The sequence below is a fragment of the Rhodotorula graminis genome, assembly GCF_001329695.1.
Source record: "Rhodotorula graminis WP1 unplaced genomic scaffold RHOBAscaffold_8, whole genome shotgun sequence".
Taxonomy (NCBI): domain Eukaryota; kingdom Fungi; phylum Basidiomycota; class Microbotryomycetes; order Sporidiobolales; family Sporidiobolaceae; genus Rhodotorula; species Rhodotorula graminis.
Genome location: NW_017264935.1, coordinates 311,320 through 328,350, shown reverse-complemented (window position 1 = coordinate 328,350; position 17,031 = coordinate 311,320). Strand labels below are relative to the sequence as shown.

General features: G+C 67.6%; 7 protein-coding genes across 7 annotated transcripts; 2 read left to right on the top strand and 5 right to left on the bottom strand.

Moving 5' to 3' along the window:
* Positions 1 to 129: 129 nt before the first annotated feature.
* On the bottom strand, positions 130 to 4,416 carry RHOBADRAFT_37222 (uncharacterized protein). Its single transcript, XM_018413421.1, has 9 exons — positions 4,288 to 4,416; positions 3,922 to 4,137; positions 2,537 to 3,844; positions 2,004 to 2,418; positions 1,575 to 1,838; positions 729 to 1,289; positions 530 to 658; positions 379 to 462; positions 130 to 301 (listed from the first exon to the last, which is right to left on the bottom strand). The coding sequence occupies exons 2-9, from the start codon at positions 4,078 to 4,080 to the stop codon at positions 252 to 254; spliced, it is 2,970 nt and encodes a 989-aa protein (XP_018270296.1). The 5' UTR covers positions 4,081 to 4,137; positions 4,288 to 4,416; the 3' UTR covers positions 130 to 251.
* A 1,148-nt stretch (positions 4,417 to 5,564) lies between these two features.
* Positions 5,565 to 6,215, top strand: RHOBADRAFT_22108 (uncharacterized protein; the record flags this gene model as incomplete). The annotated part of the gene is made up of 3 exons (XM_018412567.1): positions 5,565 to 5,684; positions 5,881 to 6,111; positions 6,180 to 6,215. 3 exons carry the CDS (start codon positions 5,565 to 5,567, stop codon positions 6,213 to 6,215), a joined length of 387 nt encoding a protein of 128 aa, XP_018270295.1.
* Positions 6,216 to 6,915: 700 nt separating this feature from the next.
* On the bottom strand, positions 6,916 to 7,972 carry RHOBADRAFT_65176 (uncharacterized protein). Its single transcript, XM_018418654.1, has 5 exons — positions 7,932 to 7,972; positions 7,657 to 7,781; positions 7,171 to 7,329; positions 7,084 to 7,102; positions 6,916 to 6,993 (listed from the first exon to the last, which is right to left on the bottom strand). Exons 1-5 carry the CDS (start codon positions 7,942 to 7,944, stop codon positions 6,989 to 6,991), a joined length of 321 nt encoding a protein of 106 aa, XP_018270294.1. The 5' UTR covers positions 7,945 to 7,972; the 3' UTR covers positions 6,916 to 6,988.
* Positions 7,973 to 9,251: 1,279 nt separating this feature from the next.
* Positions 9,252 to 10,126, bottom strand: RHOBADRAFT_15796 (uncharacterized protein; the record flags this gene model as incomplete). The annotated part of the gene is made up of 5 exons (XM_018412276.1): positions 9,252 to 9,348; positions 9,444 to 9,592; positions 9,720 to 9,773; positions 9,909 to 9,974; positions 10,049 to 10,126. The coding sequence occupies 5 exons, from the start codon at positions 10,124 to 10,126 to the stop codon at positions 9,252 to 9,254; spliced, it is 444 nt and encodes a 147-aa protein (XP_018270293.1).
* A 391-nt stretch (positions 10,127 to 10,517) lies between these two features.
* On the top strand, positions 10,518 to 12,764 carry RHOBADRAFT_37215 (uncharacterized protein; the record flags this gene model as incomplete). The annotated part of the gene is made up of 7 exons (XM_018413420.1): positions 10,518 to 10,910; positions 10,994 to 11,125; positions 11,200 to 11,450; positions 11,523 to 11,859; positions 11,935 to 12,024; positions 12,092 to 12,301; positions 12,387 to 12,764. 7 exons carry the CDS (start codon positions 10,518 to 10,520, stop codon positions 12,405 to 12,407), a joined length of 1,434 nt encoding a protein of 477 aa, XP_018270292.1. The 3' UTR covers positions 12,408 to 12,764.
* Positions 12,765 to 12,941: 177 nt separating this feature from the next.
* On the bottom strand, positions 12,942 to 13,531 carry RHOBADRAFT_65171 (uncharacterized protein). The gene is made up of 3 exons (XM_018418653.1): positions 13,493 to 13,531; positions 13,308 to 13,394; positions 12,942 to 13,187 (listed from the first exon to the last, which is right to left on the bottom strand). Exons 2-3 carry the CDS (start codon positions 13,382 to 13,384, stop codon positions 12,977 to 12,979), a joined length of 288 nt encoding a protein of 95 aa, XP_018270291.1. The 5' UTR covers positions 13,385 to 13,394; positions 13,493 to 13,531; the 3' UTR covers positions 12,942 to 12,976.
* Positions 13,532 to 14,770: 1,239 nt separating this feature from the next.
* On the bottom strand, positions 14,771 to 16,651 carry RHOBADRAFT_44726 (uncharacterized protein; the record flags this gene model as incomplete). The annotated part of the gene is made up of 5 exons (XM_018414474.1): positions 14,771 to 14,966; positions 15,073 to 15,806; positions 15,874 to 16,122; positions 16,195 to 16,407; positions 16,478 to 16,651. 5 exons carry the CDS (start codon positions 16,649 to 16,651, stop codon positions 14,771 to 14,773), a joined length of 1,566 nt encoding a protein of 521 aa, XP_018270290.1.
* Between the last annotated feature and the right edge of the window lie 380 nt (positions 16,652 to 17,031).

The window sequence follows — 17,031 nt, the reverse complement described above, 5'->3', positions numbered from 1 at the left end:
CTACCGCAGTCGAGGAAGCGAGAGAGGAAGACAGATAGCGCGCGGACCCGGGGCGAGAGAAGGTTGGCCTCCTCGCTGCAGGAACGAATCTCTCGCTCTCAGCCACAGCCGCCGACGACGAGCACTGCGCATGCGGGATCTGTTCGAGTTGCAAGTGACTACAGATGACTGCCAGGCAAAGACGGCGAGGAGAGAGGGAAAGAGGGGGAGAGGCTCGTGCGCAACAGGGGAGGAAAGAGCGCGAGCTCCGGTCACTGCGAGACGAGCTGCACGAGCTGTTTGACATTGACGATGGCCGAGCCTGCACACGAGGACGAGGGTAAATCTCGGTTGCGGCGGGCGAGGAGGGAGAAGAGGAAGAGGAAGAAGAGGACGCACCGCCGCCGGGCATGGCCACCATCCACTCGTCGCCGTCGGGGAAGCCAGCCTTGCCGCGCTGTCCACGATGAGGACCGCCGATGACTGTGCGCAACAGAAGAAGAGTTAGGGAGATCGAGAGAAAAGAGAGAGAGAGAGGGCGAGGACGGACCAAGAACAGGGTCGTCCTTGTCGTACGGCGGCATCGGCTCGACGTCGGCCGTCGGGTAGCCCTCGACCTTCTCGCCGTTCGAGTCGAGCGTGAAGCTGCACGTTGTCCCGGCCGTCTCGGTGACGATACCTGCATGAGGAAGGGAAGAGGCAGGTCAGTACGGACCTGCGAGAAAAGGTGGGAGGACGAGAGGACGCACCGTATTGCCCGACGAGGCGGTCGCCCTGGTACGCGCTGCTCTTGCAGATGACCCTGACGCCCTCGATGACCCACTCGCTCGGCGGCGGGACGGCGGCGACGCTCGCCTGGCGCTCCTCGAGCGGCTCGGCGGCCGACGTCGCCGCGCCGGCGTACGGCGTCTGGTACGGGTACGCGCCGCCGGCCGGCGTCTGCGCCGACGCGCCGTACGCTCCGGGGCCGCCGGGCGTCGGGCCGCTCGGGTAGGCTGCGGGCGTGGGCGCGCCTGCAAAGACGCCCGGCGTCGGCGCGCCGAGATACGCTCCCGGCGTCGGCGCACCCGCTGCAGGCGTCGGCGCGCCGGCGTACTCGCCTCCACGAGGAGCGGCAGGCGTCGGCGCGCCGACGGCGCCGGTCGCGGTCCACTCGTCGTCGTCCCACCCGCTCGCGCCGCTCCCGCTCGCCGCTGGCGTCGGCGCAGCGTTGGCCGCGGGCGTCGGCGCACTCGCGGCGGCATAGCCATTCTTGGCGCCGTACGCCGGCGTGCGGCCGCCACTCGCGCCGTACGGCGTCTTGCCGCCGGCTGCGGCCGCAGCACGACGAGGATCGGGCGTCTTGCCACCGTCGCCGCCGAGACCCGACTGGCCGTACGGCGTGCGGGACGAGGGGTTGAAGGCGTTGGCGCCAGAGGGGGCGAACGAGGGTACAGGAGGGGCCTGGGTCGGGCCTTTGTAGTAGGGCGTGCGCGAGCCGCCGCCGGCGGCGAGTGCGGCGCGGTCCGGGTGCACGAAGCCGGCGCCGGCGCCGCCGCCGACGCCGGGAGGAGGGACGCCGCCTGCGCCAGGGTAGGCCGGCGTGCGGCCGCCACCGTAGGCAGGCGTGCGGCCCGAGGGGTCGAACGCGCCGCCGGTCGCACCGGGGTAGGCAGGCGTGCGGCCGGCAGGGTCGAAGGCGCCGCCACGAGCGCCGTACGCCGGCGTCGCGCCTCCCATGTGGGGCGTCGCGCCGCCAAAGACGGGCGCAGGCGTCCTGCCGCCCGAGAAGTTGGGCGCCGGCGTGCGCCCGCCGCCGTACATGCCCGTCCCGCCGCCTCCTCCGAGCGCACCGCCGTACACGGTCGCGCCGCCGTACCCTGCGCCGCCGGGAGGACCCATCGGGCCGCCGTAGCCGGGCGGCGGAGCGCCGTAGCCGCCGCCGCCGGGAGGAGCCATGCCCGGGCCCTGCGAGAAGGTGGACCCGGCGCGCTCGAACCCGTTGCGGCCGCCGTAGCCCGACCCGCCGCGTGCGCCTGGAGGACCGTCGCCGCGGCGCTCCTGGAGCTCGACGAGGGTGCCGTCGGGCAGCTGCTCCTTGAGCTTGGCGAGCTCGACCGTGATGACCTTGTTGTTCGAGTGGAGCTCGACGCGCGCGAGCTGGCCCGTGACGTCCTTGATGATGCCCGTGTTGGCCTTGTACGTGCCGCGAGTGACGGCGACGCGGCGGTTGATGCGCTGGTCGGGGCGGAAGCTGCTGCCCGTCTGGACCTGGGGCTGGGGCATGCCGCCGGCCATGGCCGGGTTCATGCCCATGCCGACCTTGGGCTTGTTGGGCCGAGGCGCCGTCGACTCGAGGTTGCGGGCGTACGAGACAAAGACGCCACCGTGCTCGAGCGCGTCGCGCGTGTGGAGGAAGACGAACAGCGAGCGGTACACGTGCAGGACCTTGCCGCGACGCTCGACGAGGCCGTTCTGCGCGACGGACGTGATTGTCAGTGTCGGTCGAGAGCAAGAGGGAGGGAAGAAGAGCGAGGAGAGGAGAGGGAAAGAGAGGGAGAGGGAGACGAGGACGCACGGGCCGCGACTCCTTCATCGTCTCGCCGAGCTTGATGTCGAACCCGTCCTTGTCGGTCGCGACGGCGAACTTGTCGACGATCTTCTGGCTGATCTGGCTCGGGCGCAGGGCGCGCACCGTGCCCGTCTGGTCGAGGATGCGGAACTGGTCGCGCTCCATCTTGATGATGACGCCGGCCGTCTGCGGGTCGAGCTGGACGAGGTCGTGCAACTCGTAGCCGGCGATGACGTTCACGCCGGCGCCGACCTCGGCCGCCTCGCGCACGTCCTTGGCGAACACGCTCACCTCGGTCGAGCTCAGGTCCGACAGGAACGTGACGACGTCGCCCTCGACCTTGACGACGAGGCCCGTCTCGTCGGCGTTGGCGCCCTGCATGACCTTGACGTGGTCGCCGGCGGAGAAGCGCTTGCGGACGCTGCGCGCCGGTACCTCGATCTTGGTCGAGCCGAGGTCGAGGTCGGCGTGCGGCGCGACGAGGACGACCTCGTTGACGATCGACTCGACCGTGCCGTACACGCCCTTCTGGTCGCCCTCGAAGATGTCGACGTGGTCGCCAGGTTCGAGGATCGACTTGGACACCTTGCGCGTCGCCTCGGCGATCTGGGCCAGGTCGAGCGAGCCATCGGCGCCGCCGGCGTTGTCGCCCTGGAAGCGCGTGAGCTCGTCGATCGACGGGTGCACGTCCTCGATCGTGAGGCCCGAGATGCGGACGTCCTTCTCGCAGAAGCCGTCGACGTACTCGTCGTTCTTGAACGAGTAGACGTTGCCGCGCTTCGACACCTCGCGGTTGTACGCCTTGCCGACCTCGTCCGGGTTGAACAGGCGCTGCGGCGGGCGGAACGCGATCGGGACCGACGAGCCCTTGCGGCGCTTCTTGCCGTCCGAGCCGAGCTGGCTGCCCTCGTCCTTGGGCGTCAGGTCGATGCGCGGGATGAACTTGATGGCGACGATGTCGCCGTTCTCGGACGGCGCGATGACCTGGGCGAGGTCGCCGGCGTACTTGCCGCGCTTGAACCGGACCCACCCGCCGGGCTCGAGGTCGACGCGCTTCTGCTTGGTGCGCAGCAGGTCGGGCATCTCCTCGAGGTCGACGAGGAAGATGCCGTTGGGCCCGTTGACGTACAGGCCGACGAGGCCCTGGATCGCGCTGCGGACGTGGCCCTCGGAGCGCGCCTCGACGTAGATGTAGCCCTTGAGCGAGTCGCGCTGGAACGCCGAGATGATCTCCATCGGCTGCCCGTTGTCGGCCATGGCCATGGCGACCGCCTTGCGCGAGATCGACAGGATGAGCTCGCGCTCGCGACCGATCTGTGGGCGGGCGAGAGTGTCAGTCTCGGACGCGCGAGGGAAGGACGAGGTCGGGGGAGAAGAGGAGGAGGGCGCACCTTGCACTTGACGCCCCAGATGCTCGGGTCGTTGACGCTCGGCATGAGGAGGGCCTTGGGCGCAAAGCCCTCGGTCGTCTCGGCCGTGTAACGCGAGCGCTTGTACCGGGCGTCGAGCTCCTCGGCCTTGGCCCTCGCCTCGCGGTCGCGCGCCGCCATCTCGCGACGGTCGAGCCGACGGTGCGCCGCGTCGCCGTCCTCGTCGCCAAAGTCGCCCTCGGGCTCGTCGTCGCCGCCGGTGGCGAGAGCCGCACGCGCGCGGTCGCCGTCGCGAGGAGCGCGGTCGACGATGAAGTTGTCTGTGGATGCAGCGAGTCAGCGCGTGCCCGGCGGTTGCAGTAGACAGAGAGGGGTAGACGCACCGACAGCCTGGAAGCCCTCTTCTCCCTCCTCCTCCTCCTCGTCCTCGTCCTCGTCAACGTCGGCCTCGATGTCGAGGAACTGGTTGCCGCCGCGCCGCCGTCTCTGCGGGGAAGGAGAGTTGTCAGTACGGTGCGGCGGGTGAACGTAGGAGAGTGAGCGAGAGCACGCACCCGCTTCTTGCGCGGCCGGTCTTCGTCCTCGTCCTCGTCGTCCTGCGGGGAGGGTGGGGAGCAAGGTCAGGACGACGCCTCGACGTGAGAGGAGCCTGAGAGTGAGAGTAGACGCACATCGTCATCGTCGTCGTCATCATCGTCGCCCTCGCCCTGCACGCGCTTGTCCTCGGTCGGCGCGGCGTCGTCGTCCTCCTCGTCGTCGAGGTCCTCCTGCGGGTCGTTGCCGGTGTCCTCGGGCTGGTCGTCCGAGGGCGCGCCTTCAACGTCCTTGATGTCGTTCTCTTGTGCGTGCTGCTCGAGGCTCGAGAGGGTGCGAGGGAGGGCGCCGTCGTTGTCGTCGGCGGTGTGCGACGGGACGAGGTCTTGCGGGACGGGCGAGCTGTCGTCGAGGCCCTGGTTGGCTTGTGGAGAGGCCGACATGGTGGCCGAGTGAGCTCGCGCGCCGTGCAGGTGCGAGGGCGAGAGCGGTACGAGGGCGAGAGAGGCAGCGAGGGCGGGGGAGAGAGATGAGGCGCGATTCCTATTCTCGCCCGGTATTGTCCAATACAAAACACCTACTATGTAACCGGCTCCCGCTCTCGACAGCCCTCTGACGGCCGTTCTGCACGGGTGCATGGACCACGAGAGCTCTCTCCAGGCTCGTGACCAGCTCAGAGAACTTACAACTCACGAGGAGAGCCGAGGAGAGGAGCCGCCGCTTCGTTCGCCTCGCGCGCCGACCACCTCGCCTCGGTTTGCCCTCTGGACCTTCCCGCTCATCCGACAAGACCCCAACGTGAGCCTCTCTCCAGCCCTTCAAGCTCTGCGCCCACCGTCCAGCATCCCCCTCGTCCTCGTCCCGCCTACCTGCGCCGCCTCGTCGCCTCGTCGCCGGCCCAGCAAAAATCGCCCTCTCGCACCTCGTCGCACCGCCCTCCAGCGGTACCGCGCGAGCGACTGGGACGAGGCACTGCATGTGTGCAGGCGAGCGGGACGCGTGCGGGCACCGGGCGAGGACCGGGGCGCGAGGTGGACGACGGCCGCCGGAGCTGGGACCTTGCTCTCGAGCACGTCGAACTGACTCTCCCTTGCCTCCCTGCCCCTCCCCTCGTCGTCGCAGCTCCTACAATGGCCCGTGGACAGAAGACCAACGCCGAGCGCAAGACCCGTTCGGCCCTCACGGACGTCGTCGCCCGCGAGTACACCATCCACCTCCACACCAAGGTCCACGGCCAGGGCTTCAAGCACGTAGGTTGATCCTCCTCGTCCACCCGCCCATCGTCCTCGTCGATACTGCCTCGGCGGTCCCTCGTCGTCGCACCCCTCCCCCTTCCCCCTGCACCCGCGGCCCTCGCGGCCGTTGTGGTTGTTCCGCGCTCTTCGGAGTTAGCGAGATGTCGCTGTTCAAGCAGCTGACGGTACCCCCCCTTCCCCTTGGTTATAGCGCGCCCCCTCGGCGGTCAAGGCCGTCCGCATCTTTGCGCAGAAGGCGATGGGCACCAAGAAGGTCCTCCTCGAGCCGTCGGTCAACGAGGCCATCTGGGGCAAGGGCATCAAGAACGTCCCTCACCGCCTCCGCGTTCGCCTCCACCGCAAGCGCAACGACAACGAGGACGCGCCCGCCGACGAGAAGCTCTACACCCAGGTCTCGGTCGTCCCGACCACCGACTTCAAGGTGCGCCCGCCTCTCTCTCTCTCCCTCTTTCCCCTCGAGTCGTCCCTGACCCACCTCGTGTCTCGCAGGGCCTCAACACCACCGTCGTCGACGCCGAGGAGTAAACTCGCTCGCTCTGAGCAAGTTGGTTCCCCCACCCCCCCGGGCTCGAGTCGTGCGCGTTCGCGAGCGGGGTCTCGCAGGGTCTTTCGTCTTCCTCCTCGTGTTGTACATCGGCAGAGAGGGGACTCGGACTGTCTGCGGTCGCTCGAATGCATGCGGTTCAGTCTCACTCGTCGTGCGCGTGCGAGAGAAGCGAGAGCGAGTTCGTCTGAAAGAAAGGTGCGAGCGCGCGGTCGACCTGAGCTTGAGCGACGTGCCGCTCTCGTCGTCGTCATCTTGCAAGCGTAGTCTCGAGCTCTGTGCTGCTCTCGTGTACGCTCTCGAGGTCGCCGTGAGAGCCTTGCGACCGTCGGCGAGCGAGAGGAGGAGAGAGAAGCTCTCGAGCGGTCCGAGCCACGTCTGTCGCTCTCGGCAGCGCCGTCGTCGGGTGAGCCCCGCTCTCATGCTCGACAGCGTCAGGTGCGACGATGCGACGACGGCCTGCTCGGTCTCACTGCTCTCTGCGTCGCACGTCGAGCGCTGCTAGACGACGCTCATCTCGCTCTCGCTTGCGAAAGTCTCTCTCTCTCCTTGTCCTCGCGATGGGCGAGTGAGGCTCAACGTCGACCGTGAGACATCCTCGAGTGCTGGGTGCCGGACGTCGAGAGCGCGTCGAGGCCGAGAGGCGAGCGCGGGCGTCACAGGAAGGCGGAAAGGCGGACGGGCAGGGAAAGAACCATCGTCGTTGACAAGCACGCGCTACTCGAGGAGACCTGAAACCGCTGGAATGGCGAGTTTAGACTGCGCGCAGGAGAGAGAGTCAGTCAGGCGGCACGAGAGGGCGAGGTCGGCGAGGCGAGAGTGAGAGAGAGAGAGAGAGGAGGGACGGACTGTTCGAGGGGTAGAGCATCTGTGTGGGGGCATGTGGGGGTCAGTGAGTGGCTCGACGAGTTGCAGAGTGGACGACGTGGGACGCACGATGCGGGCCGAGTGGCCGAACGCCTTGGGCGGGAGGTTGCGGCGGAACTGGGCGCGGACGACGCCCGACTTGCCGTGCGGGCGGGTGACCTTGCCCCAGATGATGCGGACCTTCGAGCCGTTGATCGCCTTCTCGGCGGTGTAGACGTACGCGATGCGCTGCACGAACGGGGAGACGGGAGAAGGTGGTCAGGGTCAAGTTCGAGGGAGCGGAGGTGTGCTCAGGCGCTCGAGGCCCTCCTGCTCGCGCCGTCGACGCTCTGCAACTTCGCCCGCCCGCCCGTGCCACCTTCGACACCGTCTGGACGTCGGGCGCACATCCAGCCGAGCGCCGCTCGACTCAGAGGCGCGCCCTGACCCCCTCTCCTCCGGACCCTCTCCTGCCATTCCGCGGTCCACAATCGTGCTGCCGCCTCGCCGACAACTGCGCCGGTTCCGAGCGGACCGCGTGGAGATCTGAAGGGCGCCGGAACGGCGGGGACGCACCTTGCCCTCGTAGAACCTCGCCTCCTCAGCGTTGGCGACGCCCTCGATCTGGACGAGGTTGGTGTTCGTCCTGACTTCGCGCTTGCCCCTTTGCTGACCGAGAATGCGGCTCTTCACGTAGAGGCCTGCAGTAGAGAGCGCGAGAGGCGACGACGGCGACGGGAGAAGGGTTTGAGGCGGCGGCGGGAGGTAGGCGGGCGAGGGGCGGACGGCGGGCGACGGGGGAGGGCAGTGGGTCAGTCCTGGTTGTGCTAGAGGTGAGTAGGGACACGCACGAGTCGACGGCATGGCTGATCTGTAGGAGCGAGATCGAACAAGGGGCAAAGGGAGGACGAGCGCGAAGTTCTCGCCGGGGATGGAGGGTCGCAAGCAATGTCGACCCCAACTCGCCTCCCTGCTTGTCCTGAAGCGGTCTGAGCATCCTCCAGCATCGACCAGGCCAGCTCAGAGCGCAACTGTCCCGGCAGCGAGCCCTCGAGCAGCGTGCTCGCTCCGCCTCCTCCCCGTCCGACCTCGCTCGACTCGCCGCGCCGCCCGACCTGCCCGTGCGACCCTGCAGCCCCGCCAGACCAGCCCTGCCGGTGCTCAGGCGAGCTGTGTGCCCTATGCCCAGCTCCAACAGCTCGGCTGGAGCTCGCCGTGGTCCGCGGACGGTCCGGTCCCTCGGTCCGTCTCGCCAGCCCCCGCTCGGCACCTCTGCCACCCTCCTGCTCCGGACCATGCTGGCCCAGGAGCCCAGGCGACCCACCGTCCAGCCCCCGCCACGCCCCGCTCCCTCGAACGGCGCCGACACCCCGCATCCAGCTCCCCCGACTCGTCCTCGTCGTCCGCCTCCAGCACCGCCTCCGACCCGAGCGCGAGCCCGACAGGGTCCACCAGAAGCTCGAGCAGCAGCAGCGAGTGCGCCGGCAGCAGCGCCGAGCAGAGGGCGGCGAATCGGTGGAAGCGGCGGCGGCGGCCGTCGCGGCACGAGCACGTCTCGCCCGCCCTCGTCGCCTCGGTCGCGGCGCTTGGCCTACTTGCGCTCGGCGGCGTCTTCTACCTTTCGACTCGGACGTGCGACGAGCTGGCAGCAGTTGGGGCGAGCGAGTCGACGCCTCGCTCGAACGCGGCGGGCTACATCCTCGAGAACTTGTCGACGCTCGACGAGCACGTCTGCGATACATCCCGTGCAGCACGAGTCCCTTGGTGGAGCGGGAGACACCGAGAGATGCGAGCGAGCGAGCACAAGCGCGCGAGAGTGGCCGCTCGGACCCGCTCGTAACTTGCGCTTGAGCGCTTTCTCCGGCTTTGCAGGCCCGTCAAGCTCGAGAGCGACCCCGTAGCATCTATCCGTGCAATGCAGTCTCAGGTCTGTCTGAGATCGTCGAGAGCGGCATCCGCCAGGCCAGAGCGCCGACAGAGAGTGCGAGGCGAGTTTGCGAAGGTCCCGCCAAGAACGAGAGGGGCGACTCTTCTGGAGCACGACAGCGGCGAGCGAGGTCTCTCACGACTCTCACACTCTGCGCTCCACACGAGAGAGAGGGAACGGCTAGGGCTATGTTGCAGGACCGGCTTCGAGGCAGGACAGGGAAAACGTCGAAGGCTCGCTCCGACTACTTCTTCTTGCCCTCGTACTTGAGGTCCGAGTCCGGGTTGAATGAGATCGCCGCGCTATTGGTACAGTGGCGCTCGTCGGTAGGCGTGTCATAGCTGCGGGCGAGGGTGAGAAGGTAAGTCCACGGTCGACGAGGACGACGAGGCGACCTCGCTCGGCGCAGAAGACGAGGAAAGGAAAGGCGACCCACCCCTCGCCCTTGAAGATGTGGCCCAGGTGACCGCCGCAGTTGTTGCACACGATCTCGATGCGCTCCATGCCCCACGAGCGGTCGACGTTCTGCTTGATCTTGCCCGGGATGGCGTCGAAGAAGGCGGGCCAGCCGCAGCCCGACTTGAACTGCGGGCATGCTCAAAGAGTGTCAGTACGTCTATGTGCAGCCGGAGAGGTAAGAAAGACGCGGGCGCGACGTGAGGAGGTGGACAAAGGTGGAAAGGGAGGTGGGGAGGGAACGAGCGGAACGCACCTTCATGTCGGCCGTGTACAGCGGCGTGTTGCACCCCGCGCACTCGTAGACGCCCTGCACGATGGAAGGAAAGAGTGAGCAATGATCTCTCGCACGCGCACGACGATTGCGACCCCCCACTCGGCGAGAAGGATCGCGATGGTGCGGTGGCTGCTCCTAGCCGCACGAAAGCGGTGATGGACGACTGACCTTGCCGGCAAAGTGCTGGTCGTACTCGCCGGTGCCGGCGCGCTCAGTACCCTGCTGGCGGAGGACCTGCGAGGGGGGAAAGGTGACATCAGCGTGAGGGGGGCGACGAAGGGAGAGGAGAAGAGAGAGGGGAGACGGACCCTGAACTGCTCGGGCGAGAGCTTGGCACGCCACTCGTTGTCGGTGAGCTGGACGGGGAAGTCTTGCTTGTTGGCCATGGCGGAGGAGCTCGAGTGGAGCGGGCGGGACGACGAGGTGGCGATGAAAGTGACGGCGAGGGCCGAGGTCGACGCGAGGACGAGGTTGCGGGGCTTGCTGAGGAGGTTGAGCGAGCGAGAGAGCATGCGCAGGTTGCGAGTGAAGAGCGAGGGAAGCAGCCAACAGCTCTCGCAGGCGAGCCTCGATCTCGGCGGGGCGGTGCTGGCGACGCGGCAGCACTCTCTCGCTCGGCAGGGGCAACGAGTGCAGAGAGTGCAGAGAGACCACGTGCTGCAGCTCTGCAGGTACCGGGACCCGCACACAGAGAGAGAGACGCAGACGGGCCACCGACGAGCGGTTCCTCAGCCTCATCAGCTCCCGACTCTTGCCCACCACCCGCTCATCGCCACCATGAAGCAAGCAGCCAGGCAGACCCTGCACGCTGCCGCCCGCCGCCAGGCTCGGCCAGCACCTCGCCCTGCAGCTCTCGCCCAGCTCGCCGCCAACCGCCCCTTCTCGTCCTCGCCGCTCCGCCTCCAGGACCCGGCCGCCGACCCCAACAAGGACCCCAAGGGCGACAAGGCCGACTCCAAGGACGGCAAGGCCAAGGACAAGGCCAACGCCGAGCCCGACTCGACCGTCGAGGGCCGCTCGCCGTTCGCCGCCTTTGTGGAGGTTTTGCGCGACGAGGTGCGCAAGAACCGCGAGTGGCAGGACTCGGTCAAGCAGCTCGGCGGCGAGGTCTCCAAGGTCCAGGACAGCGAGGCCATGCAGCGCGCAAAGATCATGTACGAGCGCGCCAGGGTGAGCCCCTCCCCCTCCCTCTTCTCCTCTCCCGGGCTTGCGATGGGGCGGTGCCGCTGACCCTGCACCCTCCTCTGCTACAGCTCGCCGCGAGCATCAAGGAGAACCCCAAGCTCGCCGCCGCCGCCGAGGAGCTCCGCAAGGCCGGCATCGGCTTGAACGACGCCGTCGCGCACGCCCTCAAGGGCATGGAGGAGACCGCCTTCGTCCGCACCGTGCGTCCCTCGTCTTTCTCCTCGCCCCCCTCCTTCCCTGCGCGCAAGCTGACTCTCGGTCCGGCCCCTCGCAGCTGTCCAAGTCGGCTCGCGCCGTCGGCGACGCGGCCCTGACGGCGTCGGCCCCGATCCGCGACACGGACGCCTACAAGGCCGTCGCGAGCGAGATCACCGAGCTCCTCGAGAACGCGGCGTACGACACGCATCACGGCGGGTACGTCGACCGCGAGGCGCGGCGGCGCAGGCGCGAGGCGCGGTTGGCCAAGATCGGGCGCAGCCGGGAGGGAGGAATGGCGAGGCGGATGAAGGTCGAGGAGAACCCCGAGTGCGTCCGCGTCCTTGTCTCTCTCTCTCTCTCCCTCGAGGTCTCGCGACTGACCTCCTGAACCGTGCGCAGAGCGGGCGAGGCGCTCGTGTACCACTCGTCGGCGAACTCGGAGCCCAAGCCGTCTCGGTTGCCGAAACCGCTCGCCGACAAGCTCGCGTCGTGGTCGCACAACTACCAGGAGTCGGACAACCCGTTTGTCGTCATGTCGCGCACCGTCACCAACACGGTCGGCCGCATCTTTGACGAGACCGAGACGGCCAAGGTGACGAGGTGGGTGCGCGACATGGACCCGACCTTTACGCAGGAGAGCTTCCTGCGCGAGCTGCGGGAGTACATCGTGCCCGAGCTCGTCGACGCCTACGTCAACGCCGACCAGCCGACGCTCCGGCAATGGTGCAGCGAGGCGGTGCGTCGTCGTCCTCTCCTCCTCGTCTCGCCTCGCCCCGAAACCTTGCCTGACACCCTCGTCGCCCTCTCGCAGACCTTCAACGTCCTCGTCGCGACCCTGCAGGGCTCGATCGGGCCCTCGCTCATGTCCGAGTCGCGCGTCCTCGACATCCGCAACCTCGACGTGCGTCCTCGCCGTTCCTCCCTTCTCGTCCTCGCCCGTCACTGACTCTCCTTGCCACTACCTGCAGATCATGTCGGCCAAGATCCTCGAGAACGACATCCACGTCTTCGTCGTCTCGTGGCGGACGCAGGAGGTGCTCGCGTACAAGGACCTCAAGACGGGCGAGCTCGCCGTCGGCGACGAGAACAAGATCCTCCAGGTCGGATACGTCGCCGTCCTCACCCGGGTCGAGGAGGAGCTCGACAACCCCGAGACCGGCGGGTGGAAGGTCATCGACGTGCGTCCTCATCCTCCTCTTTCTGGGTCGCGTTGCCTTGCCAGCGATGCGGCAGCTCACTCTCCTCCTCGGCGCACCGTCACAGATGGCTCGTCGCGCCGCCTAGATACGCCCTTTCGCCTTCCCTGTCGTCTCGACCAGCGCCACCGCCAGCATACCCACCTCTGTCCCTCTCCGCCGAAAAGCGCGCGCGCACCTCTCCCCTTGTCCTCGGCCTCGGCCACTCGCCTCGCCTTATCAAGCAGTCCCCTGTACCACCACTCGACCCGAACCGACTCGGCTCGACCCGATTCGGCTCGCCTTGACCAGCATCACCCACTTCTTCTCTCCCCACTCCGTCCCCACTCCTCCTTCTCCCCCTCACTATCTCCAGCAGTAGCAGCAGCTCGCCCACTCGTACATGTCGACGCGCTCGAGCAGGGTGGGGAGACGCGCAATAGAACGCATCCGATCCTTTTCTGTTCCTCTCCCGAGAGCCGCCTCGCGATCTAGTGCGAGACAAGGGAGCGTTCATGACATGACCGTACTGCCGATACGAGTTGGCCACTGCAACCGAGAGCTGTCGCAATGCGAGAGTCGAGCGGGTCGCCCTCGCCAACCTGGACCTCTCTCCTCCCCACTCGAACCCTCGCGACTGGGGCGGCGATTCGCGACTCGCCCGAGTATCTGCACACCTCAGCACCGGCTGCGAGCTGTGCCCGCGCCGCCGCGAGCGCTCCTCGACAGCGCAGAGCGTGCCGCGTCTTCATCAGCAAACCGCGTCGTCCGACCTCTCTCGACTCGTGGCAACGCCTCGTGGGCCTGTGGGAGTTGTCGTCGAGGTCTATCGCAGCACCAAGGACACTGCTGGGCAAGGCGGAAGCGCTGCGCGGGCTGTGGGCGACTGGTGCGTCCCCCTCCTCCCCGCCTCCCCGTGTTTGGCCCCCCTCTCCCTGTCGCCTCGCCCCCTCTGCTACCTCGCGACGCGATGCAGAGGTCTTGATGGACTGACCTAGTCCCTTTGCAGGCAAAACGGCTGCGCAAGGCGAGCAGGGCGGACTTCTGGGCGGCGCGAGGCTGGGTCGCGACCTCGAGGCAACTCATTTTGTCCTTTGTACGTCCCGCGCACTCTCTTTCTTCTCTGCAGGACCTTCGAATGGGTCTGTGCTCCTCGCCGAGCCGCGCACTGACCCTCTCGACCTCGCGCCGCAGGTTAGTCGCGCCCTCGATGGCACCTCTCCCTTCTCGAACTCGAAAGCTTCCCCTCGCGCCCTTGCTGCGCCGCGCGACGGCGCCCTTTCATGTCCAAACGCTCTTCTCGTCCCTAGCGAGCGTCCCCAGACCGCTCAGAGCTCTCGTTCGGCGTCGCACTCGTCCCGACGGCTCAGCGAGTCGAGCCGTCGCGGACGGGTCTTTACGAGGCTGCGCCCGCCCTCACGTGCCCCTGAGGGCAGCGGGCGCACTGTGGTGAGCCGCTCGCACGGCGCGGACCCCTGCGGACCGCCCGTGCGCCCGGGCACCTGCTAAAGACAGGGGGATCCTGCGCACCATCGCTCAAACGCTAGCTCTTGATCTAGCAGGGTTACGGCCTTCTGCTTGCGCCAGATCGAACGAGGAGATGTCTGCGGTGTAATTGAGCGCGTTTCCCGAACTATTTTGTCGTGTACAGCGCGAGATGGCCGGCTCGCCTTCTCTTTCGAGTCGAAGGTCAGCGAGGCCGCGCGACCTTTTCCTGCTAGCTTGTGCCTTCGAGGGATCTCTCTTTGAGCGTGCCCGAGTGCGTCCTGAGCGAGAGGGCCCGAGCGAGCCTCTCGTACAGGCGCAGACGCAGTCCTCCTGCTCGACTCCCTCCCACAGCCGGTTCGCGCTCTGCTTTCCCGATTCTCGCGCGCACAGTCACGCGAGGGCTGATGTTGCTCGATCGAGCAGATGACGAGAGACCCCCGAGAGTTGCTCGCAAGCCTGGGCGCCCGTCCTGGAAGAGCCGCACGGACCTTCCGCCCTGTCCCTCACGCCTCACAGCTCGAGCCGCGCAGCTATGACACGCCTACCGACGAGCGCCACTGTACCAATAGCGCGGCGATCTCATTCAACCCGGACTCGGACCTCAAGTACGAGGGCAAGAAGAAGTAGTCGGAGCGAGCCTTCGACGTTTTCCCTGTCCTGCCTCGAAGCCGGTCCTGCAACATAGCCCTAGCCGTTCTCTCTCTCTCGTGTGGAGCGCAGAGTGTGAGAGTCGTGAGAGACCTCGCTCGCCGCTGTCGTGCTCCAGAAGAGTCGCCCCTCTCGTTCTTGGCGGGACCTTCGCAAACTCGCCTCGCGCTCTCTCTCGGCGCTCTCGCTCAACGGGTGCCGCTCTCGACGAGCTCAGACAGACTCGAGACTGCATTGCACGGATTAGTGACGACGAGAGGCCCGCAAAAGTCGTTCGAAAGCCTGCCCGCCCGTCCAGAAAGAGCCGCACGGACCTCCACCTGTGTCCCTCGCGCCTCACAGCTCGATCCGCGCCGTCAACGGGCCCTGGCCTTGCACAAAGTCGGCCTTGATAGTGTACCGGTTGCCCTCGGGGTAGTTCTCGTTGTTGCCGCCGGCGGGGAAGATGCTCGGGTTGGCCGTCACGCGCTGGAGGACCGAGAAGTGCAGCACCGGGTCCGGCGGGAGTTGCCGCCCTCGGCCGTTGTTGGCCCTGTAGAAGAGACGTGGGTCAGAGAGCCGCCGGACGAGGCTGAGAGAGCCTGGCGGAGGGTGCTGAGCAGGGGGGAAAGGGGAGGACGAGGAGGGAGGGGACGCACCTGATTGTCCACCGACGAGTGTTGCCCTCGGGGTCCCACACGACCTTGACCGACGGGCTCACCTCGAGGAGCCACCAGAACGCCGTCATCGACCTCGCGCCGAATCGGGTCCCCCAGCCGGCGAGCTTGCCGCCCTCGGCGGTCCCGGGCCCGTGCGCAGGCGGATGCTGGAGCTTGAACGACGTGTGGTGGGCGCGAGGCGCGAGGGCTGCGGCAGTCGACTCGGGCGAGATGGTCGACGCGAGGAAGACGACGGTCGCGACGTGCAGGTTGAGCGAGGGGTTCCTGCGCGTCGCACGCTCGAGGAAGCGCTCGAGGGCGGCACTCTCGCCGCCGCCGCGCACTCTGTCGGCGAGTGCTTCATGCGCACGGCCGATGAGGGGCTCGTAGAGCGGGCTGTCAAGGACACGCGCCGAGTCGACCTCGAAACCGGCCTCGACCGCCTCGCGCACCATCCAGCGCAGCGACAGGTGGGCTAGCGCCGGCGTACGGCCGCCGTCGTACGTGAACTCGCCGCCGCCGACGTTGCTGTGCGCACCCGAGAACCAGACCTCCTTGACGTCCGAGCACGACGCGTTCGGGACAAAGTCGGGGTACGGCATCCACGGCTGCGGCATGTAGCGCGTGCGAGCCTCGTCGAGTGCGAGGGCATGGCGGAAGACGTGGATGTACGAGGCGCCCGAAGCAAAAGGAAGGGTGCGGGGAACGAGCGCGCCGACCGAGGCGACCGTGTCCTGCGGGCCCGAGCGAGGTCAGCCTTCTCAAACCGAATCGAGCTCGCCAGGCGAAAGCAGGACGCACCCAGACGCCGACAAAGTGGACCTCGACGTCCCTCGAGAAGGTGCGCTTGAAGCCCTGGGCGAGCGTCTCGACGCCGGGAACGAGCATCGTGTTGGCCTTGCGCTTGTAGATCGAGAACGCGAGCGGGATCGTGTCCTCGTTGCCGGCGGGAAGAAGCCCGACCTGCTGGAGCATGCCGGCGAGTGCGCGAGCTGTGTAGGCGCCGCGCGAGAAGCCGAACAGGAAGATCTCGTCGCCCGGTTTCCAGTGCTGCGGACGCGCTCGAGCCTGATCAGTTCGGCCCTCGTGTGTGCGGAAGGGAGAGGAGAGTATGGGACGCACGTCCATGAGGAAGCGGTACCCGCCGCAGATGTGCTGGCCGATGCTGTACGCGATCGCCTCGTCGAGGACGGCGAGGACGCGGTCGCGCATCCTGCCCGGCGCGAAGGTCGACTCGTGGGCGCTGATGCTCTGCCCGACGCCGACCTGGTAGTAGAGAAGCTGCTTGGCAGGGTCGGCCGAGGCGATAGAGAAGAGGACGGGGAGGTTCGTGATCTGCTCGAGGAGAGAGCGAGTCAGGTCCGGCGCAGGCAGAGGGCAGGAAGGGAGAGGACGAGATGCTCACCCCGCCAAGTCCGAAGGTATTGCTCGTGCCGTCGAAGCAGAGAATGAGCCGCCTCGTCGACGCTGAGCGAGGCAGTGACTCGCAGCAGCCGCGAGTGTACGAGCTGCGCCGCTCGAACGGCGGCGGCGGCGGCGACAGGAGCGGGGGCGAGTGCGACGTGGTCGAGTTGCCCATCGAGATGTGCAGAGGGTGCGCAAAAGCGAAGCAGAGAAAGCGCAGCCCTGCACGGCTTGATACAGCGAGCCATCGTCCCGTCCCGTGCAGCTGACCTGGGAGCCCGATTGGGCGGCGGAGATACGGCACAGAGCCAGCGCGGGACGCAGCTCAAAGCCGCTTCGGTGCTCTTGTCGGTAGCCCGCATGTCCGTCTGGCCGCAAAGGACGAGGCGCGCCACTGTGGACCGAGCACCTCGGGAGCGAGCAGGACGAGGTGCCCGCACGAGGCCAGCGCCTGCGAAGCCGTGCGCTCGCGCGGCTGCGGCGGGCCCCAAGCTCCTCCAGAGCATCCCGCCGCGCCGTGCGAGGTCTCGCTGGGAGCCTGCGCAGAGCAATTGC